The sequence below is a fragment of the Paroedura picta genome, chromosome 1 (assembly GCF_049243985.1).
Source record: "Paroedura picta isolate Pp20150507F chromosome 1, Ppicta_v3.0, whole genome shotgun sequence".
Lineage (NCBI taxonomy): Eukaryota > Metazoa > Chordata > Lepidosauria > Squamata > Gekkonidae > Paroedura > Paroedura picta.
The window spans coordinates 61,498,308-61,522,269 of record NC_135369.1 but is presented as its reverse complement, the minus strand read 5'-3'; the positions used below and the strand labels follow the sequence as shown (position 1 = coordinate 61,522,269).

General features: G+C 41.7%; 1 protein-coding gene across 6 annotated transcripts in view; it reads right to left on the bottom strand.

Annotated features, from left to right (window-relative positions):
• Positions 1-235: 235 nt before the first annotated feature.
• Positions 236-23,962, bottom strand: part of CNIH3 (cornichon family AMPA receptor auxiliary protein 3) — a 112,348-nt gene continuing 88,621 nt past the window's right edge. For 2 of the 6 annotated variants that reach the window (XM_077340569.1, XM_077340605.1), the window contains 3 exons: positions 12,138-12,250; positions 10,227-10,370; positions 236-6,818 (listed from right to left, as the gene is read on the bottom strand). In XM_077340569.1, coding sequence (XP_077196684.1) covers positions 6,713-6,818; positions 10,227-10,370; positions 12,138-12,250 — 363 coding nt within the window. In that variant the 3' untranslated portion in view covers positions 236-6,712. Of the gene's footprint in view, positions 7,774-10,226; positions 10,371-12,137; positions 12,251-19,405; positions 20,238-23,962 lie in introns of those variants that run through there. The other 4 variants (XM_077340614.1, XM_077340596.1, XM_077340579.1 and 1 more) reach the window with 4 other exon arrangements.

Sequence of the window (23,962 nt, the reverse complement as noted above, 5' to 3'; positions counted from 1 at the left end):
TGGTTGGAGGTCACCACAACATGAGGAACTGTATTAAAGGGAAGGTTGAGAAGGTTGAGAACCACTGGTCTAGTGCAAAAATGTTTGATTTCACTATAAACTCCACCTTATATATGCTGTTTGTCTGGTAGTTACCTGGTCAAGGACCTGCCACACTGTCGTCCCTGAGATTTCTGTAGGTTAGCTCTCCACCAGCATTCAGAAAACAATTCAAAGAAGTTTACAGTAAAGTGGCTAATTGTTGTAAGCCAAGAACTTTATTAATTGCATTCATTTGTTGTTTTTGAAATGAAACACTATCTTTGTATTCAATGTTAGTGCAACATTGCACATTTGCACATAGTTTTTCCAGAATGGCTGGAAAATGGGGTGGGAAATTCACTTCAAGGGACTTCTTTACATAGATAAAGGCAAGTAATAAAAACTGGTGACAGGAACAAATGGTACAAGGCTGTGTTGTTTGGTTCAGAATTTGTTAATGTGGCAAAATTCAGGCTTGTTCATGTAACACAACATGATTGGATTTGGTCACAAAAGTAAAAATGAGTATTGGATTTGGTCACAAAAGTAAAAATGAGCACCTGCAAAAGAAGACATATTAGAAGAAGCTCAATATCTTCTTTTAGAACACAAAGATAGGCAGTACAGCGCTCCTTGCTACAATAGCACATACGAACCAGGATGACACTCTCATTTTTTCTCTTCATAATATATTTTTTGCTGCCCCCAAAATAAGATAGATGTATTCATCTGCTTTATTGCCCATGATTTAATATTGGCATTCAGAGATCTGTCTAGTTGTTGGTAACACGAAGAGCCACCCGTGTAAGCAGTATATATCATTCATAATAATTCGTAATTTAAAAAAATCATTTGTAATGCTTTTTAATTAAACAGTGTCATCAACAAACAAAAACGAAATTGTTTTTATCGTGATCTCAATTATAAATGCAAACTTTCATTATTACAAATTAGAGAACTATATAGCTCACATTGATAATATTCTTGAATCTCATCTCCCTCTCCGTTCAATAAGGTATGCCAAATGTGGGTTATTTTTGTTTTGGCGGGGGGGGGGGTTAACACACACTGATATTGCTGATATTGCTGAATATCATCTATAGTGAATATCATCTATAGTGTTTTAGTAATTCGTATTGACCTTATATAAGTGGTGGACAATTTTCACCTTATGAAAATTATCATTTTGTCCATAATCAACAAATACACTAATGCATTAATATAAAAATGCTGTGATTCCCCTGGTGATAGCTGTAGGTCTCTATGCAGCAGCCATAATACATGACTAATACATGAAATATACATCATCTCCCCCATTCTCTATCGCCTTGGCAGGTGGGAGTAGATTGTGATTGGCTGCCGTCATGTTATGATTTTTAATGTCTTTTAATGGGGTTTTAATTGGGATTTTTAAGATAATTGTTACCCGCCACGAGCCTACCCAGGGAACGGCGAGAAATAAATATAATAATAATAATAATAATAATAATAATAATAATAATAATAATAATAATAATAATAATAATAATGATGAACTTGTTCTTCATTAACTAGATTTGGAAACCAATTGATTGGATTCAATCAGCCAATTTTGAACATGATGGTTTTCTGATTAATGCCAGTCTCTAGGACAGCCTTTCTCAATTTTTTACTTGAGAAACCCTGAAATATTCTTCAGGCTTCAAGAACCCTCGGAAGTGGTATGGTCATGTAGAATATGGTTGGGAAGCATAGCTGTGTACATGTCCACTAGGGACCCCTCCCCTTTCCTCCCCCTTCAAACCCATCATTAGCCATAATGGGAAAGGGGTGGATGGGTCGATATGACCATATATGGTCCTATCACTGATAAATGTGTAAATTAACTTTCATCCATTCAGGAAACCTATCACGAAACCCTGGTTGAGAAAGCCTGACCTAGGGCATGCAGCTTCAGTGAAATAAAACGATCAATATATTTATCAATTTATATTTAGGATCTACTCAAATGTTTCTCTAACTGTACAACACTGGCAAAGACGTGGTATGGCTGTGAGTGAAATATGGTGCACCGATGGCCAGCAGTGAACTCACTCTTCACCCACTCACATTTAGCCATACAGCTAATTGTAGATGTATTTTTATTTAGGAAAAGCCTTACTGTATTCAGTGGCTTCTACTTGTAATTAAGTATACATAGGAGTGCAACCTGAGAGAACAATCATAAGCATGACTACTAAGAATTCAGTTCCATTTTATCCATTGAGACATACTCCCAGGATAGTGAGGACTGCAGTCTTAAGTCTTGTGGGGGAAGACTTCCTGAAACAACAGTGTGTGGATTACTCTCTCCCTCCTGCTGGCCAGATATGCCTGCTGAGTCTTTGAGCTAAGATCATACTGGTGATAGCAAATGAGCAAAGGGGAAGGAATATGGGAAATTAATTTACTTTTTGAACTTTTAAAAAGTATTGCAAAAAACTTTGTAAAATCTACCACCTTGAAAATACTAACATTAACCCAACATTCCCAGATACACATACAAAATGTTTTAGATTGGAGTCCAGCAGCACCGTAAAGACCAACAAGGTTTTCTGGGGCTCAGCTTTCAAGAATCAAAGCTCCCTTCATTAAAAGACTCAAATCTCGTTCTCCTACTGGAGATCAAAACGACTACCCTTTGAAACTATTAAAAATGTATGCATCTAAACAAGATAGGTAACGTTTGTATGTAAATGCATGACAAATACATAAAGTTCATCTTTGCTAATCTTTCCAGAAACGTATCTCCAATGAATGTGTAAAACTTGCATTAGTCTCTTTTTAATTAAAAAAGTCATAATTTATTACTATGTTCTACAACATCCATTGACTATACAAGAAAATAATTGAACAGCTCTAGTAACCTTAGACTCAGTTGAATCATACAACAGAAGCCACATAATAAGATTGCAGGCCAAAGGAATGTGGTCCTTTACAGTTTGTATTTAGGTTATACAATACTCTGTTACATTATTCCTTCATGTGTGTTACTAGTAGTATATTTTTCCTCCAGTTAGAGGAACATTATAGTACAAGATGCTTGACATACGTTTACCATCATATGAAATGCACTAGTACTATTTGATTGCACCACACTGAATTAGTTCAGCCCAGCAGGAACATGCTAAAGTCAAGCGGAGTGTAATGCAAAGCCAACCACAGGAATAGCTGGGAGTCTGTTTTGAATGTTTCTGTCAAGTTGTAGTTCTTCTCTTCATACTCAAAGTAATATGAATCACACACATTTCTCTGCCAAATACTTGTGCTGTAGAAACAGAGAATATAAAGTCTCTATGAAAAGCAGCTGTTCTGGCCACAGTTTCTGTAGGAAGCCATTTTGATTTGCAGCCTCTCAGGCAAGAATGGCTATGGAAACATTTGCTGCCATAACATGCAGATAAAGTTATCCTTATATGTGGCCTCCTCTAATGTGGTAAAATAGTCGCATTTATTTAATTTGTGCTGGGATTCAAAAATCCAGGCTGTAAAATGCAGAGAAAAGAGAGAAACAGTTTACTCAGCAGTCTATCACCTCTATGTTACTCCAGTTCTGCAGTTAACTGTTATTCCCAAGGAAGTTTTTTTTTACATCTGTACAGCTGTCAGATTCAAAGCCTCCATCTCCTGGCCGCATCTTATGTGCTAAACATCACTGTAGACTGGCTTGTCTTTATTCTGCATCCTTAGCTGTTTCCAGTCTTTAATGATGATCTTAGGAACTCACTAAAGCGTAGATCATGCTGAATATGAAGAGAAACAGAACAGAATGAAAGGATCCCTTTGTAGCATGCAGAACCACTTTTTGAACCAATCACCATCTGCACTTTATGCTTGACTTTCATGACCTATTTTCTTCTTTACTATATTTCTTTAATCAGTATTTTTTAGCTTTAAAGGGGAAAAGATAGACCAGCAGAAAAATGGGAATTATATATATCAAATAATATAATTTTAAAATTATTGTACATTGTATAATTTAAAAAGAGATAAGCAAAGAACAAAGAGTTTCCCATCTCCTCATCAGTAACATAACAATAATTACTAATTCTTACTTAAAATATTTTATTACAATCTATTTTCCTGCTTTATTATTAATTTTCATCATTACTACTTATTCCACATTAATAAATCTTATTACTTCCACATATCCAGCTTAGTAAATTAACATTATAACTATGATCATTAATATTATACCACAATGGTACAATGGAAATTCATCATATATCACATATTAAAGAGATGATAAAAATTAAAATTCTTATAATTCAATTTACAGTACTTTATAAAATTATGTACTATTTTAATTTTTTTCAATTATTTCACATTCATCTTAAATTGTTTCTCATTCAACTTTCCCATTCATTGTTTCTCTCCATCTTTCCTGGAATTTTGAAACTGATTACATTTTTCAGATATGATGTCAATTATGCTACTACAGTATATTCAGACAGTTTATTATTCCAGTATTTTAAACTTGGACAGACACTGGATTTCCATTTTGCTGCATAAATAGTTATAGCTGCTATCACCATATATTCACGTTTGGGGGCCTTCAGGTAGTAGGGGCTCATTTTGTGGGCTCATTTTGGGGCCTTCAGGTGGCGAGGTAGGTGATTGGACCACAACCACTTTTGCAGACCTGTTTTAGGGCCTTCAGGTAGTGGGGGATGTTCAGGCCACAGCTGCCTTCGTGAGCCCATTTTGGGGCCTTCAGGCAGGAGGGGTGAATTTGCCACAACTGCCTTCATGGGCCCATTTTGGGGCCTTGAGGCAGGGGGATGGGTGATCAAGCTGCAGTTGCCACCATTTGCCCTCTTCCCTGACACATGGCCTACACTGCAGGGCCATTTGGGGGCTTTTAGGAGGGGGGCAATTAGGCCACAGCTGCTGCTATTTGCCTCCTTCCCTTGCCCATGGCCTATGTTGCAGTGATATTTGGGGGCTTTCAAATGCCACCATTTGCCCTGTTTCCTGGCCGGCGGCCTATACTGCGGGACTGTTTGGGGACTAGCAGATGGGCGGATAATCACGTAGCTACAGCCTTCTACCCTGTATTGTGCCCTAGAGATGGGAGCTAGGGAGGATGTGCAAGGGGGCAGCAGCTGCCTGCTTCAGAATTCTGAACTCTGCAAAATATATAGATTCTTTCAAAAATAGATCCATGAAGACATTCTAATGCATATCTTGAGATTTGGGGGGCAATCCCTGAGGAAGCGGAGATCACTAAGTGGGGAAATGATGCAGCTCTAAGACGTTTCAGACCTCAGAGGTGGGGGTGAGCGGCATGCGTCAGCCCACTCTACTTCTTCTGCACAAGTCCAAATGCTAGCTCTGCAGCCTGTCTGCCATGACTTCTACTCTGATATTGCGCCTTGCTGTACCCTCAATGCTGTGCCTTGGGCCATTATTGCATCCTACCTGTACTACTGTCCCTTCTTTATTTTGTCTTATGAGGCAGTGTTTCAAATGTCTCTGTGTGAGTGAATCTATCTTTCTTTCTTTCTGTATTATGCAGGAATTTGACTGTTCTAGTGCACAGAAAGACCTTGGAGTCTTTTCTTCTTGCAGCTGGTAAGTGCAAGGGATTCAGGCTGCTAACCTGCACTCCTGGTCAATGTTCATGTTTCCAAAAAAATGGCAATAATTACTTGCCATTCTGTCTCTTCCAGTTTGCAGGATTCCAGCTGTTCTACAGAGCAGGCAGACCTTGGAGTCCTTCCGTCTTGCTGCTGGTAAGAGCAAGGGTTCTGGGCCACTAACAGATACTCCTGGTCAATTATCGTGTTTCCCCAAAATTGGCAGTGTTTGGCATGATGCAATGCAGATTTTGAAAATATAAACTTGTCTACAGGGAACATTGATCATGGCTGAGGGCCCTATGTGGTGATACCTAAAGAGGAAATGTGAGAGAGAAGAGGACAGCACTATAACAGATTCTGCTGATCAGCATGTAGATGATATTGAAGCATGTCATTCTCAGGCATCTACCAGCAGTGGTGGGCTCCCAGAAAAGTCCTGTTTTATAGTGAGAACTACTTATCGTTCAGTTTCACATGGGTTAGGGAAGAAAGCTCTCATCTGTGCCTCATCTGTGGCAAAAAACTTGATAACACAGCAATGTTTCCAGCAAGATTAAAAAGACATTTCACTACATATCACAGTCAAATGGCAAAAAAAAGGTCCTAAGTATTTTAGGCGGCTGTTGGAATCACAGAAGACAGAGTGAGACTTATAAAACAAGTGGCAGTCAGTAAGAAAGCCCAAGAATCAATCTATTTGGTGGTAGAACTTATTGCACAGCAAAGGAAAAGTCACACTGTAGGTGAGATCTTAATCCTGCCAGCATGTAAAATGATAGTGGAAACACTTCTAGGACCACAAGCAGCACAGGAAATTGAAAAGATTCCACTACCAAACAGCAGAATAAGTTGGCACATGGATTACATCACATGATGTTGAAGAAGTTTTGTTTGAAGAATTCAGGAACATGCCATATAATGGCATTTATTAGATTTGTTAAGGGTAGAGCAATTCAAGACAGCTTTTTCTGTTGCAAAGAACTCCAAGAGATATCCAGGGAGCAGGATGTATTCCACCTTTTGTTTTCATATCGAAGAAAAAAGGCATGTCTTGGGAGAACTGTGTTGGCATTTGTATTGATGACGCTCTGTCATTGGTTGGCTCCATAAAAAGTTGTTTCCCTTGTGAGAAAAGAAAGTCCTGATGTTGTCACAACACTCTGTTTTCTTAGCAGAGTGGTGCAGGTGTCAAATGCCCTTGGAGATAAAATGGAAAAAGTACTGGATGATGCAACAAAAATGGTTAATTTCATCAAATAAAGACTGCTGCACTCGAGAATGTTTTGAAAACTGTGTGAGAACACAGACAAAGAGCACATTACTCTCCTGCTACACAAGAAGTATGGTGGCTCAGCAGAGGAAGAGTTCTTAACAGGGGGAAGAATCGCAGGAGCATTTTTGAGAAAATATCATTCCACAATTTGCTGCTTGATTGGAAGATGTAGAATGGTTGCCTATTTACAGATATTTTTTAATCACCTGAATCAGCTGAAAAAGTCTCTGCAAGGCACTGGAGAAAACATTTTGACATCAAGTGACAAGATTCTTGGCTTCAAAAGAAAACTGACCCTTTGGAGAAATCATGTCACAAAAGAAAATATTGAAATGTTTTCATTAGCTACTTGAGCTTCAGAGTGAGAGTGGGTACCAGAAGGTCTCACATCTAATTGGTGAGAACCAGCTTGATATAGTGGTTAAGCGCAGTGGCTTCTAATCTGGCAGCCAGGTTTGATTCCCCACTCCCTCACATATAGCCAGCTGGGTGACCTTGGGATCGTCACAACACTGATAGCAGGGCTCTTTCAGCCTTACCCCACATGGTTTCTGTTGTGGGGAGAGGAAAGGGAAGGCGACTGTAAGCCGCTTTGAGATTCCTGGTATAGAAAAGCAGCATATAAAAACCTACTGCTACTACTGCTACAACTACTCCTTCTAATTGTCACCACCTGGAAATTCTGCAGAGCAAAATTGAACAATACTTTCCTTCACTTTCAACACACATGTATGACTGGGTGAGGGATCCTTTCTCTGCAACTTCCACTGCACTAGAGAACCTCACTTTGAAGGAAGAGGAAGAACTTTGTGAGCTGCAGTTGGATCATTCGCTCAAGATGAAACTCATGTACTCTGCCCATGGATGAGTTCTGGATTTCTGCGAAAGAAAAGTATCCTGCAGTTCATCAGAAGGCCTTGAATATTTGCTGCAGTTTTTAACTTCCTACATGTGTGAGCAAGCTTTTTTGCTTAACAAACATCAAACATAAGGAAAGAAAGCATCTCCTCTCAGTTGAGGATGAACTCCACATCTGCCTTTCCAAGGTGCATCTATGGATACACTATATGTGCAGCCACAATCAAGCACAGGTTTCACATTAAAGAGGTACGTTTCACTCCACTGAGGCTGCTGGCCATTGCAGCACTCAGCACAGCCAGTTAACGCAGATATGTGTTCTAATATCTCTCTGTGTACAGACTCCCTGTTACTGTGTCCTTGCAGATCAGCCACAATCTAAGTGGAGACCTTGCATTTCTGGAGCTTGTGCCAGTCAGTGGCATTGTTCCAATTTCTTCCTTGACCTACACACTGGCATGATATCCTAGCATCCCTGAGAAAAGCAAAAAAGCATCAGGTTCTATCAATCATGACATTCCTGCTGTTGGGCTTTGAGGGAGAATCCATGTGCAGCCACACCAGAGCCTGCTTGAACACTACACAAGCCAAAATTTGGGCACTACTGTGAAGCCTAATTTAAAGATACAGGTATAGTTCTGTTCCCAAATCATCTGAAAATATTTCTGGGGGCTTCTGTCTCTGCCATTGTTTTACACTTCTGAATATTGACTGCTTTCCTTCCACAGGGAAAATCCAGAAGGCACCATGGCAGGCTTCCTTTAGTTTTTATATTATGTTTATTACATTTATAACCCACCATTCCTGGCCATCCGGCTCAAGGCGGTTCACAACAAATAAACAACAGTTAAAACAAAGAACACAATCCACGCACCTTCACCAAACCATTCCCTCCTGTACAAAGTGTACTACATATGCCACCTCAGATCTACAGTGGGGTGCTCAGAGGAGGGGCCTGGTTGATGTTCTACCATCCAACCTCAACCAAATGCCTGGCGGAAGAGCTCCATTTTACAAGCCCTGCAGAAGAGCAAACTGCTAGCTGGCCCAGAGTACATGTATGGATCTGTTCCCAAATATTTATATCACTTCCTGGGCAGTGGGAGTGGCCTGATGATGTCATATCTGGAGACATGTGATTTCCAGGGATGTGGCTGGGAGGTGTGGCCTGCTGACATCACTTTCAAGGTTTCTCAGAGCCTGAAGAATGTTTCAGAGGGTTCTCAGGGGTAAAAAGATTAAGAAGGGCTGATTTAGACATTTGTATTAATGTAGGTTTTTTAAATTTTATGTTTATTGTTTTAATGATCATTTTAATTGCTATTATTGTACACTGTTTTATTGTATTTTATGTTGCTATCTACCTTGGGTCTTGAGTTGCTTGGGAGAAAACTGGGCATACAAATAAAGGTAAAGGTAAAGGTATCCCCTGTGCAAGCACCGAGTCATGTCTGACCCTTGGGGTGACGCCCTCTAGCGTTTTCATGGCAGACTCAATACGGGGTGGTTTGCCAGTGCCTTCCCCAGTCATTATCGTTTACCCCCCAGCAAGCTGGGTACTCATTTTACCGACCTCGGAAGCATGGAAGGGTGAGTCAACCTTGAGCCGGCTGCTGGGATCGAACTCCCAGCCTCATGGGCAAAGCTTTCAGACGGCTGCCTTACCACTCTGCGCCACAAGAGGCTTTTACCTTGGGTCTTGAGTTGCTTGGGAGAAAACTGGGCATACAAATACTATAACTATATTTAAACATTTAGATCATTCTCCCCATAGCTAACTTCTCTGTAGCCCATTTCCCGAAGTGATTTTCTCCCAGCTAAGCACACTTGGTGGAGTGTGGAATTGACAGTTCATATAGAAGTAAGCAGCAGATAGAGGAATTTTAAATTAAAATGTAGACATTAAGGGAAACTGAGAAAGATACCATAACACTGGTTTCTGCAGGCTTCAAGAAAGGAAATGTCCCATTTTAACTCTCAGGGAGAGGTACAAGCTAGAGTTATAAAATTGTAGTTTTTCCTTGTTTCAGCATTTCATGATATAATCTTTTTTGTATTTGACATACAGTATTTTATAGTGTGAAACCTGAGGGAAATTCATCTTGCAGCAACTATTCCCAATAAAAAATGGTGTGAGTGAATGCATGAATCAACACAAAAGGGTATGCCAATGGAGAAAATATTAAAACATACATTACATACCTAAAGAGAAATATGCCCATTTACTTCAATGTATTTCTGTTTAGGATGACAATGAAAATGTCATATATAAACTTCATCATTTTACTGCTGTCACATATCTTTACAAAGAATGGGAGAATCCACAAAGGCATATAAAAGTCATATGCCCTGCTAATTATTTGCAAATGTGTTTTCAGCTGCAGTACTAATACCCATTTCACACCTTTTTTCCTCCTGTTAATTGTTCTAAGGTTCCTTGTCAGCTTCCTTGGGGAAGAGGAGACAAAGCTTACCAGTAAAGATAATAGAAGAATGAGAGGAGATAGAAAGCTAATTTGCACCAGGCCTCTCTTTGACAGTAGATCAAGGTATCTGCATTCATTACTGCAGGTGGGTCATATGCTAACTCAGAACTGTCTGCTGGACAATGGAAATACCTGAAAGAGAAGAGAACATGTGGAGAGAATCTGCAGTATTCTGCTTACAATAGTCACAAATCATCATAATAATTAATCTTTTAATCTCTGTGATTGTCCAAACGTTTATGGTATTTTATAGTATTTTTATCCAACTTGGGTTCTGAGTTGCACAGGAGAAAAGTTAATGTTAAACCTGTTCATTGTTTCTCATTTTTGATAAAGCTGCTACAATGCAAACTGAATTCCAGTATAAGGCATTTCCGTCACAAAATAAACATTTACACTAGAAATATTACAGTAGAAGGAAAAACTCACAAAGCTACTGAAGGAAAAATGAACAAGTAGGATACTGCATTCCTGATCATCGATTTCCACCCCTCTGTACCACAGATTTTGTTGTTGTTGTTGTTGTTAGGTGCGAAGTCGTGTCTGACCCATCGCGACCCCATGGACAATGATCCTCCAGGCCTTCCTGTCCTCTACCATTCCCCGGAGTCCATTTAACTTCGCACTGACTGCTTCAGTGACTCCATCCAGCCACCTCATTCTCTGTCATCCCCTTCTTCTTTTGGCCTCAATCGCTCCCAGCATTAGGCTCTTCTCCAGGGAGTCCTTCCTTCTCATGAGGTAGCCAAAGTATTTCAGTTTCATCTTCAGGATCTGGCCTTCTAAAGAGCAGTCAGGGCTGATCTCCTCTAGGACTGACTGGTTTGTCCGCCTTGCAGTCCAAGGGACTGACAAGAGTCTTCTCCAGCACCAGAGTTTAAAAGCCTCAATTCTTTGACGCTCAGCCTTCCTTATGGTCCAACTTTCACAGCCATACATTGCAACTGGGAAGACCAAAGCCTTGACTAGACGCACTTTTGTTGGCAGGGTGATGTCTCTGCTTTTTAGGATGCTGTCTAGATTTGCCATAGCTTTCCTCCCCAGGAGCAAGCGTCTTTTAATTTCTTTGCTGCAGTCCCCATCTGCAGTGATCTTGGAACCCAGGAAAATAAAATCTGTCACTACCTCCATTTCTTCCTCATATATTTGCCAGGAACCACAGATTTTATTCCACTTTAATACCTCCTTTGCACATTCTTCTGGTCAGTGAAGGAATAACTTTACATCAGAATCAGTCCAAGGCCACCCAGGTGGTTGCATGTAGAGAATGGGGAATTAAACCCATTTCTCCATATGGCCCATTATGCACAGGGGGAATAGCTCACATTCGGGGTGGAATGGCGGCAACTAAAATCACCGATAATGCACGGAGCTGGCTGCAACTGGCTGCAGATTCGATGCATGCCGCCGAAAAAGCCGCGTTAGCGAAACGTGGAAGAAAGCGCAGCTTCCGGGTGACTGGGGTGCAACCAGAAGCGGCGTCAGGGTCGCCGCGTGCATAATCGGTTACTCTGGGTTTTGCCGCCTTTATGTCCCGTCCCATGCATAAGGAGTTTGCTTCGCTCCTTCCCCCTCCACGTTTTCTATGTGACCCGAAATCGCCGTTTCGGCAGCCGTGCATAATAGGCCTATTAGAGTCCACCACTGTAAGTATACATGCTGGAATTAGAGTTGTCTCCTTTTCCTGGAATCAAGCTTCTGTGCGTTTTAAAGTGAATTGACAGGTGAAAATTTACAAAATACAGCCTTCCATGCAATGAAAACCTTCACCTCTTCTATTTCTGGTTGATACAGCTGCTAAACGTACTGGATGCTAGAAGGGGTATGGAAAAGGGACAGCAGCCTGCTAATTTGGGGGGGGGGGGTGTTAGTGAGCATTCCAGCAGGATTTTGACTTACCTCCAAAAGTGATAGAAAAGCAGAGGAATATTCAAGCCAAGAGTCAGCCATTCTTGAGCACACAGAAACATTATACAGAAAAGGCTATGGATGGAATATTCTGGCAATACTAGCTGAAGAAAGAAAAACAGAAAGAATTGCATAATCATGGGGAAAAACTCCTTATTTTATAAAAATTTCTGTAGTCTGAAAATTATCCGTATCAACACAGTTTCAGATTTTACGACAAGCCCTGCTTGGGTATACCTTTGCACAAATGCACACACACCACACACCACCGCCAAATACAGTTTGCTGTACATGGATAAAATAAATATTTGAAGAACAACCAAGTTAAATACTACCTTCTTTCTGTATCAGAACTAGTCCCTTCTGGAATCTAATACATGCACACATACTCGCACACTAGAATTAGTCACTATCAGAAGCATTCTTGAAATTGTAGTATTAAATTTCAAGGCAGGCTGGAATGAATGTATTAGGTACACAAAGGCTATAGGCAGAATAGATTTGGCTCAGGAAGGAGAGACTGGTTTATTACTTGATTCACAGCCAAATAGTCCACCTCTTTTCTCCACATTGTTCTCCTTGAGGGGGGGGGAAATATGTTGGCATGATTGTCTCAGCTGTAATGATGAGCTTATATAACAGGAATTATCATGATTTGACACAAGAAAACCAGCATACATCAGGACTGGGGGAGATAATGCAAACTGAACTGGTACTATCAACTTTTTGTTTCATTATTTTCAGAGATCAAACTCAAAGAAATTAATGGGCAGATGATTCAAGACAGACAAAAGAAAGTATTCCTTCACATAACACAGAATGAATTTGTGGAAATCACAAACATCTGATGTAGTGATGGCCACTACCACAGCCATCTGTAAAAGAAGACTGCTTATTGCATGGGTTGCATAGACCCTTTCTCGTTGCATAGAGAAAGTGGGTACTGATAATTTTTTATCCCTCCCTGACAATACTAGAAAATGGAGGCATACAATGAAATTAATCGGCAATAAACTCAGAACAAAAGGAAAGCTTTAGAATTCAGCACCAGTGGTTATAGAGGTGGCTACAAGCATGAATTGCTTTAAAGGGGGTCCTTCCTGTAAGTGGCCAAGACATAGGAAGAGAGAGAAAAATTATGCAAGTAAATGACTGGCTACGTCAATGGTGTCGACGGGAACGGTTTGGATTTCTGGATCATGGTCAAGGATGTCAATATGAGGGGCTATTATCAGGAGACAGCGTGCACCTCACAAGGGACAGAAAAGTATTTTTGAGAGAACCCTTGCACACCTGGTGAAGAGGCTTTAAACTAAACACAAAGGGGGAGTGAGACATAAATTCAGAACTTGGTGTGATGGCAAGATCTGAAGATGAGAAGATCTCAAATCTACATGGAATGTTACACAAGCAGGGAACTACTAGCTTAAAATGAAGTTCACTGGTGACAAATGTAAAGTTCTGCATTTAGGTAGGAAAAACCAAATACACCAATATAAGATGGAGGACACTTGTCTTGGCAGTAGCATGTGCGAAAAGGATCTAGGAGTCTTAGTAGACCATACATTGAACATGAGTCAACAGTGTGACTCAGTGGCTAAAAAGGCAAATGGGATTTTGTGCTGTATCAAATGGAGTATCATGTCCAAATCAAGGTAGGTGATGGTACCACTTTATTCTGCTCTGGTTTGGCCTCACTTGGAGTACTGTGTTCAGTTTTTGTCACCCCAGTTGAAGAGTGATGTTGACAAACTGGAACGTGTCCAGAGGAGGGCAACAAAGATTGTGAGGGGTTTGGAGACCAAGACATATGAAGAATGGTTGGGGGAGCTTGGTCTGTTTTGCCTAGAGAGGAGACTGAGAGGGGATCTGATAACCAAGTATTTAAAAGGGTGCCATATGGAGGATGGAGCAGAATTCTTCTCTCTTGCCCCAGTGGGACAGACCAGAACGAATGGGATGAAATTAATTTAAAAGAAATTCCATCTAAACATCCGGAAGAAGTTCCTGACAGTTAGAGTGGCTTCTCAGTGGAACAGGCTTCCTTGGGAGGTGGTGGGTTCTCCATCTTTGGAAATTTTTAAACAGAGGCTAGATAGCCATCTGACGGAGAGGCTGATTCTGTGAAAGCAAGGGGTGGCAGGTTACACTAGATGAGTGATTGGGATGTGAGTGTCCTGCATAGTGCAGGGGGTTGGACTAGTTGACCCATGAGGTCCCTTCCAACTCTGATTCTATGATTCTATGATCAACATCTACTAGCCTTGATAACCTCCAAATTCAGAGGCAGTAAATGTGATAGAAGGGCACACCAAGGGAAAGCCTTGGCCCCTATACCCAGTTTTGCTCTGTGTTAATGGGTAATTGATGGCTACCTAAATAGGTTGCTTGACTAGACGTAGCAATATTAAGAATCAGTGGGCTCTTCCTGTATTCTTATGGAGAGGGTTTGCCCTTTATATCCTTGTGTGTGGGTGCTGGCTACTGTGGGAAACACTGACATTTCATTCTGTTCCAGTTTGTATATTTAGTGTAGATGGAGTAAAGCAGCAGTCCCCAACCCCCGGGCTTGGGACCGGTACTGGTCTGTAGATCAGTTGGTACTGGGCCGCGGGTCCTCCTCATGTTCCTCCTCGGCTGCTTCCTCGGGGGCTGCCCTGCCACTCTGCCACCGGCTCACCTTTGGTGCTTTCCAGCACCGCCATGACTGGGGCTCTCCCTCAGTATGGCACTGTACAGCTGCTGCTGGCAGCGCCCCCCAGCAGGCAGCGGGAAGTCAGGGGTGCCGGAGAGAAAGCAAGTAGAACAGGGGTTCAGGCAGCAGCGACATTCCTCGGCAAAAGACTACCCCCCACCCAGGCCTCAGTAAAATTGTCAAGCGTTGACCGGTCTCCCATGACAAAAAGGTTGGGGATCACTGGAGTAAAGCACAGATCCTGTTTTCTCCTTCAAAGAGCTGTATTTTCATATCAAGTGAACAGCATGCCCAGTATAGAAATATTAATGGGTATCTAAAAACTTCCAGTCACTTCACAGTATATTTCCCACTTTTTAGTCATCATTTTGCTTTCCTCCTTAATTTTACCATGTCCCCCTCCCCATTTATTTTCAAGTTTTGGTCCTTCTCATCCCTAACTTACTTGCCAAAAGAATGTATTTAATAGTATAGTAGCAAAATGTTAATATTATGAACAGAATGCTGGGAGGGGGATATTTCCCTATGATCAAACAAAGGTAGTAAAAAGATGCTTCCCCCTCCTCCCCCTATACGTGCATGATTATGGAACATTAATAGTTTTACGGGTTATACAAGTGGAAAAGAAGTTATTACTCCCAGTTATGACACTGGGTTATCATTATTATTGTGTTGGTAGAATATTTCATAGTCCTTCATAAAGTCTATGTTGCTGTATGAGAGACATTATATGTCATTAATAACTAGATTTATACCAAGTGTCATACCTTGTCTTTCTCCCCGGTGTCACCCAAAGGTATATTGTTCTTTTGCCCTCCATTTTATCTTCACAACAACCCTGACAGAGAATGTGTCACTCAACAGCCTTCTACGGGTGGAATGCTGATCTGAGTATTTGAGACACATGACAAGTTGTTGAAAAGCTCATGCTGCTTATCAGGAAGATAACCTGGTTCAGGGTGTTCAAACTCCTTCCATTTGATGCATTGCAACTTCCATTGCCAGTTTTTAAACATGCAGCATTATTTTCTGATGAGTTATGCCTGCCACAAACAGTGATCCTTACTTCCATTGCAAATGGCATGGGTGTGGGTGTGTATATGTGTCTCACCTGGGCCAGGATATTCCCATGTCTTTCAGTTTTGGCCCTGGAACTCCCACAATTATACTTAAGCTGGTGGCCAATTCTGAATCTCCTAGCTTTATTCTCTGTTGAGTTATGCCTGCTATAAATGGACAGACTGGCCAAATTTTTATCATTATAGATTCATGGTGACAGCATATGAAGTGATTTATTATGGTACTTGGTTTGAATCAGTGCCATATGGGGGAGGGGGCAGGTGGAATCTTTGTCTAGAGGCCCATGGTGGCTTTCAGCAGCCCCGGATAGGAAGAAGGACTCAGCAAGGAAAGGATGGTATTTTACCTCATGGGTTCCCCACTCATAATATTTCTAAAAGTGAATAAAAACATCCTTTGCAATCAACTGCATTCAGTGATATTTTTCATTTAAAATACTTTAAATGGGCTGCTTTGCTTGATAGATACCTCCCATTAGAATACTTTTAAACTGTGAACATAATTAATCCTTCTTGCTTAGGAAGGTTGCAACTGTGCTATAAATCAATTCTGAAAAGAAGAGTCCAGTGGTGATAATTTATTACCAGTTCTTGGCCCTCAAACTGTGAAATGGTCCCATGATCTATCATTAGTAAAAGACATAATGTACTGGAGATGCTATAGGGTGAAGGAGGAACACAAGACAGAATGTGTAAATCATAGTAGCAGATTCAGGTGTGTTAATAGCACTTATAAAATAAATTCTTCCAAGATAAAAAGGACCAGAACAGAAAATAAAGATTGAAACACATGTATTTTGGTAATCATTTGCCCATTGATATGACAATCTCAAAGTTGTCACTTGTTATTCTTGTATCTTTTACACCAGCTGTTGAAGTAGTACCCCCGAAAAAACCAGCTGTCACTAAGTAATTATACAATTTTGTGTAGGCAAAGTGGTATCAGAACACTACCAGAGATTCCTAAAAAATATTTTACTTTTGATATAGCCTGGTTTCTATGAGCATTTATAATTCCATAAAGAGATATAAAACCATGCTGTAAAAGACATAATGAGTAACTAGCTCCCACATTGTCCATGGTATGTCTGCCATAATGAATGCCATAACTTTCTGTTGGTAGATTATGTCTTTAAAAACACAATAAATATAAACATTGGTGGGATTGGCTGAGGTTCCCAAGTTCAGAGTTGGGTTTTCAACACTCAGCTCCCCTCTACATGTGACAGTTATCAAGCCAGAGATACACAGCAGATAAATGAGAGCTTGGCTTTCCTCTACCAGTAGTGACTGTTACCATTATAAAGATAGTTGTTACTCTTCCTGTCCTCATAATTCCCACTGTCAGTACTGATTTATCTCCAAAATATTGGTGACATAAAATATTGCCTTATGTGATCCATCATGTCTATATAACAAGAGAAATCTTATTGTACAGTCCACTATTCAATGTCCTAAAACAGAGGCTAATACTTGAAGATTTTAAAAACTAACCTAAAGAAACTCTGGCATATAAATGAGATGGAGGAGGGATGGCTCAATATCAAATAAAAGAAACAAACTGATTTCAGGTTGACATGTTCTATATATTGTTGACTGACCAGAAATGTTTATCAAAATGTGAGGAAAGCCCTGCTGGACAGGAACAAAGGTCTATCCAGACAGCGTGGAGATCCTACATCCATTGCAATGGTTGCCAGTTGAATTCTGGATCAGACTAAAGGTTCTGGATACTTTCAAGGCCATATGCGGTCAGGGCCCAGTGTACCTGAGGGACCGCCTCCCTGCCTATGCCCCCAAAAGAGCTTTACGCTCCACCGCCACCAACCGGCTAATGGTCCCTGGCCCAAAAGAAATTCGCCTGGCCTCGACCAGGGCCAGAGCATTCTCTGTTCTGGCCCCCACCTGGTGGAACGAGCTCCCAGAGGAGATCAGGGCCCTGACGGAACTAAAACAGTTCCGCAGGGCCGGCAAAAGGAAACTCTTCCACCAGGCATTTGGCTGAGGCCAGGCCAACCAACCAACATCTGCAGGGCCCCTCCCCCCTCCCCCCAGAAACCCACTAAGACTCCTGGACCTGTTCGAGTAACCACTGTTTTTGTTATAATGTTATACTGTCACCCGGTTTATCAATTAATAATATGAATGTTATTATATGTATGGTTTCATGTATCGTTTCAGTTATATGTAAACCGCTCTGAGCCTTCAGGGAAGGCAGTATATAAATATCATTAAATAAAATTAATTGATTGATTGATTGATTGATTCGTTTCCACTGCTGACCTCTAGCAGTTGGTGTTCAGGAACACACTGCCTCTGAGAATGGACCCCTGACAACTACAATCATATTTGGACACTTTGCTTCAAGTGCCCACACCTGAGATTAGGTGGGCAGCAACCCAGGAGAGGGCCTTCTTGGTTGTGGCTCCAAAACTGGAAATCTGTTCCCAGGAAGATTTATCTGTCCCCTTCTATTGCTGTTTCCCACAAGACTTTTTTGTTTTGTCATTCCCTCATCCTTCCTTCTTGCCCAGTATTTTAATTGCTGTTTTAATGTCTTTTCATGTACTTTAGAAGAAGAAGAAGAGTTGGTTCTTATATGCCGCTTTTCCCTACCTGAAGGAGGCTCAAAGCGGCTTACAATCACCTTCCCTTTCCTCTCCCTACAACAGACACCCTGTGGGGTGGGTGAGGCTGAGAGAGCCCTGATATCTGCTCTGTCAGAACAGTTTTATCAGTGCCATGGTGAGCCCAAGGTCACCCAGCTGGCTGCATGTGGGGGAGCGCAGAATCGAACCCGACATGCCAGATTAGAACGCACTCCTAACCACTACACCAAACTGGCTTTAATTGTTCTAATGATATTTGTGTAGGGTGGTTGGTTTTAAATGGTTTTGAAATGTGATTTTATTACATATATTTCAATTTGTTAGCTGTCTTGGTGCTCCTTATGGAGCAGGAAGAAGGAATATATATTTTGTAATTAAAATAATTACAATAGATACATGGAGGTAAATACTACAGCTAATAAATGTTGGTATGTGAAGTTGTCCCAACCCACTGTAAGTAATATAAGTTAGTGACCTTTATCAAATCTTACAGTAGCAAATTCCAAACATTAATTAAGTGTTGTACGGAGAACTGCTTTCTTAAAAGATCACGTTTCCAAATGGTGTCCCACATACTTGACTGATCTCTCTAGACCAGTCTTTTTCACCTTTCTTACCACTTAGAAACCCCCTGAAACATTCTTCAGGCTTTGAGAAAACCCAGAAGTGACATGATTGTGCAGAATATGGTTGGGAAGCACAGCTGTATTCATGCCCACCACGGGCCCCTCCCCTTCCCACCCCCTCCAGGCCCATATTGGCTACTTTGGGAGGGATGGGTGGGTCAACATGACCATATATGGCCATTTCACCTGATGAAATTTCACAAATATATATAATATATATAGAATAGATATAGATATAGATAACTCTTACCCATTTGGGAAACCCTTCCAGGACCATCAAGAAATCCCAGGGTTTGAGAAAGCCTGTTCTAGATACTTCCTGCAATTGAAAAATGTGTATGTGCTAATCCAGAGGCTTGTGGCAAATGCACATACAAGGAAACAAAATGCTCTGCTACTGGGGTAACTGATCTCTTTAGTCTGGAGATGAGCCACCTGGAGACTGGCACCCCTAACCTTTATCAATAGATGAATCTTTGTCAACCATGAAATGGCATAATTTCATAAAGAATTCTCCATGAGGAAAAAAATCTGTTCATATGCAAAGTAGGATGACTGTACTATAAAAGCAGGAAAAATAGGTAAGGTGCTGTTTAATGCAACTACTTAATGCAACCGCCTTGCTACAGCTATATAGGACTGGAGCTTGTCATTGCATGTATAGGGAGACCTCCTGGAAATCTTGTACATGCTAGGTATGCTACCTTAAATTGCATGGGGAAATACAAGGTCATAAATAGTTAAATAGTTTTTTTTAATTAGTCGATGCAGAATGAAATGATAGCAAAGCTGTTCCACTCTCATGACCCAAATCAGCCTTGCTTCTTGAAACAACCTCTGAGAATACGCTTGAAGCATCTCAGTGCCAGCAAACTATGAGTAAGAACCGCCCTCAGACCTTGTATGGTTCCACTCCCTTTGCAATTTTCTTCAGCTGGCATTTCCAACTTTTTCTTCTCACATATGGTACACTACAGGAGAACAAACCAATTAGCAAACAACATTTAAAGTCTTCATCATCTCTTTCTGAAAATCTGGGAACCTCTATAATACCTCCCTGTGGAAATCTGTGATCTCTGGCAATTTGTTCCTCATTGTTGCTTACTAAAACAGATATTCATCCCCAAAAAATGCAGGTCAGGAAGGAACCCATGGTTTTCAGAGCAAGGAACTAATTGAATTTCACTTTAACTTTAACTTTAGAGCTCAACTACAAGCTGGCCATGATGCACTGAGAAATATCAGCTGCTGAAGGAACACCTCTGTGAGGATAACAGCCAATTACCCTATTTAACAGCTATTAAGTAGTGCTAATTGCAAGCTACAGACTGCATGCAGGACGAGTTTAAAGCAAACAAGGGGAAGAAGCAAGAGAACAGGATGAAACACGCCAAGTAGCAGCATTTTCAAAATGTGTGCATTGACCCAGTATAAGCACCCAGCTGGGATGTGCACATGGTGGCAGCTCCCTCACCCTATGCAGCAAATCTTAGAATACTGGAGGCATGTTACATGTTCAAATCTATAACTACCTTAGAAAGATCTATAACTACATCTATAACTACCTTAGAAAACAGGGAATAAGTGCAGTGCATTTCTCTAGAGCCAAAGAGATGGGGGGGGGGGAGAGATTTCTCACTGTATATGTTGGACATGAAAAAGATTAGAAAGATTATTACAGAAATTGATTAACAATCTTTTCAAGATCACACATCCCACTACCCTGTTTGTCCTATTGGGCTACTCCATTTGAATAGAGATTTGTATATTAACCACTTAATAAGAGCATAGCTGTTCAGCATACTGTTTCTCACAGTGAAGAAACAGATGACCCAGGATGGGACCACAAACCAGGCAAGAAGCAGTAGCCTTTTCCTCCCTGCCCAGTAACTAGTTGGCATAACCAGTTGAGCTGCCATAACCCTATTTCACCAATATCACACCATTAACGCAAGGGTTGTTAACCTCTAAGTGGGCACCCCAGTAGGGCTGTAGACAAACTGGAGCGTGTCGAGAGGAGGGCAACAAAGATGGTGAGGAACCAAGACGTTGAAGAACGGTTGGGGAAGCTTGGTCTTTTTAGCCTGGAGAGGAGACGACAGAGGGGATCTGATAGCCAAGTATTTAAAAGGATGCCATATAGAGGATGGTTCTCTCTTTCCCTGGAGGGATGGACCTGAACCAATGAATCATAGAAACATAGAGTTGGAAGGGGCCATACAGGCCATCTAGTCCAACCCCCTGCTCAATGCAGGATCATCCCAAAGCATCCTAAAGCATCCAAGAAAAGTGTGTATCCAAACTTTGCTTGAAGACTGCCAGTGAGGGGGAGCTCACCACCTCCTTAGGCAACCTATTTCAATGGGATGAAATTAATTCAAAAGAAATTCCATCTAAACATCCGGAAGACGTTCCTGACAGTTAGAGCTGTTTCTCAGTGGACCAGGCTTCCTCAGGAGGTGGTGGGTTCTCCATCTATGGAAATTTTTAAACAGAGGCTGGATAGCCATCTGACAGAGAGGCTGATACTGTGAAGGCTTAAGGGGGCGGCAGGTTACAGTGGATGAGCGAAAGGGTTGTGAGTGTCCTGCATAGTGCAGGGGGTTGGACTAGATCAGGGGTCCCCAACCCCTGGGCTGCGGACCAATACCAGTTCGTAGAACCCTCGGTACCTGGCCATGGTGGGAGGGAGGGAGGTGCCTCACCCACCCCCACAGCAGGGCACTCGCTGCGCCAGGAGCGATCAGCCGATGAAGCGCCCGATTCGTTGGCCGATCGCTCCCGTCGCAGCGAGCGCAGCGCTGTGGAAAGGGGAGAGAGGCACGGGCACAAATACGCAGGTGCCGCAGCTCTGCGCATGCGTGTTTGTGCCTGCTGGCGCGCCGGCACCCGCGCCTCCCTCTCCCCCCCCCATGGACCGGTCTCCGGTCCGAAAAAGGTTGGGACCACTGGACTAGATGACCCATGAGGTCCCTTCCAACTCTATTATTCTAGGACTCTATTATTCTTTTATTCCATTTCATTTATTCTGCATTTGCAATTTTTTGCAATTTTCTTATTGTGATCATTCGTTTAAAGGTAAAGGTAAAGGTATCCCCTGTGCAAGCACCGAGTCATGTCTGACCCTTGGGGTGACGCCCTCTAGCGTTTTCATGGCAGACTCAATACGGGTTGGTTTGCCAGTGCCTTCCCCAGTCATTACCGTTTACCCCCCAGCAAGCTGGGTACTCATTTTACCGACCTCGGAAGGATGGAAGGCTGAGTCAACCTTGAGCCGGCTGCTGGGATTGAACTCCCAGCCTCATGGGCAGAGCTTTCAGACAGCTGCCTTACCACTCTGCGCCACAAGAGGCTCTTGATCATTTGTTTATATTGTGTTATATATGTGTATGTGTATAAAAAGGTAAAGGTAAAGGTATCCCCTGTGCAAGCACCGAGTCATGTCTGACCCTTGGGGTGACGCCCTCTAGCGTTTTCATGGCAGACTCAATACGAGGTTGTTTGCCAGTGCCTTCCCCAGTCATTACCGTTTTACCCCCCAGCAGCAAGCTGGGTACTCATTTTACCGACCTCGGAAGGATGGAAGGCTGAGTCAACCTTGAGCCGGCTGCTGGGATTGAACTCCCAGCCTCATGGGCAAAGCTGTCAGACGGCTGCCTTACCACTCTGCGCCACAAGAGGCTCATAATGTGTATGTGTATATGTATGTGTATATGTGTGTGTTACCATTTAACACTTCGTTTATATAGTTATTATGGCTTCAGCTTCAATAATAAATTCAAATTCAATTCATTCAAGTGATGGCTGGAGATCTCCTGGGATTACAACTGCTCTCTAGGTGAAAGAGAAAATGGTTGCTTTGGAAGATGCACTCTATTGACATTATACCCCATTGAAATCCCTCTCCTCTCTAAACTCTGCTTTCCTCAGGCTCTGTCCCTCCCCCCCCCCAAAAAAAAAACAATCTCCAAGTATTTCCAACCTACAGCTGGAAACCCTAGTCACTGCCATGCTCCTTTCACCTTTTGGGACCCAGTAAAGTTTAGCCCTCATCCTGCCATAAGTGCCCTTGTCCAGGCAAAGAGGCCAATTCTTATCAGGAAGATGGCATGCATGGGGTGAGGACTTAATTAGCCCCCCCCCCAGCTATTTACCTGACCTGAAATAACTCAGGTATGCCCACTGAAGAAACTACTTGAGCTGATAGGCTGCACATAACTTTATAGTCAACAGGGCCATTCCACCTCTCTCATGATCAGCACACATTATTGTCAAAACTCTGTTATCACAAGCTTTTGCCATTTCCATTCTTGTACCCAGCTTTTGCCTGTCACCTTTATATTTACCTTGAACCCTTTTTGATCCCTTGTTATTCATAGGTATGAAAGTAGCTGGTTTAATGCCTCTGGGATTAAAGTCCTTGGATTGTTTGATACTGTGAGAACACATTATCTCTACTCCAGGACTTAGTTTTTGCTTTTGGCACACCAAGGGGCATCTGGACAGTTTCACGCCCAAATAAGTCATGTAGCATGACAGAGAAAAGGAGGCAGGTAAAGAGAGTATGCAGCAATTTGGAAAATACCTGAGGTGGTCTTTAAAAAGGTCTGTAAAGTGAATTTTTCAAGGTATGAACTTTGCTTTTAAAAGACAAGCATTTGGGGAAACTTTTCAGAGAAGAACAGAATTAGTAAGAAGCTACCCAGAACATAAGAGCGCATAAAAATATTAAAGCCAACATTTGCTTTCGGTGCTGCATTATGTAAAGGCAATAAAACTAAAGAACCTAAGGTAGATGTAGGTGGGT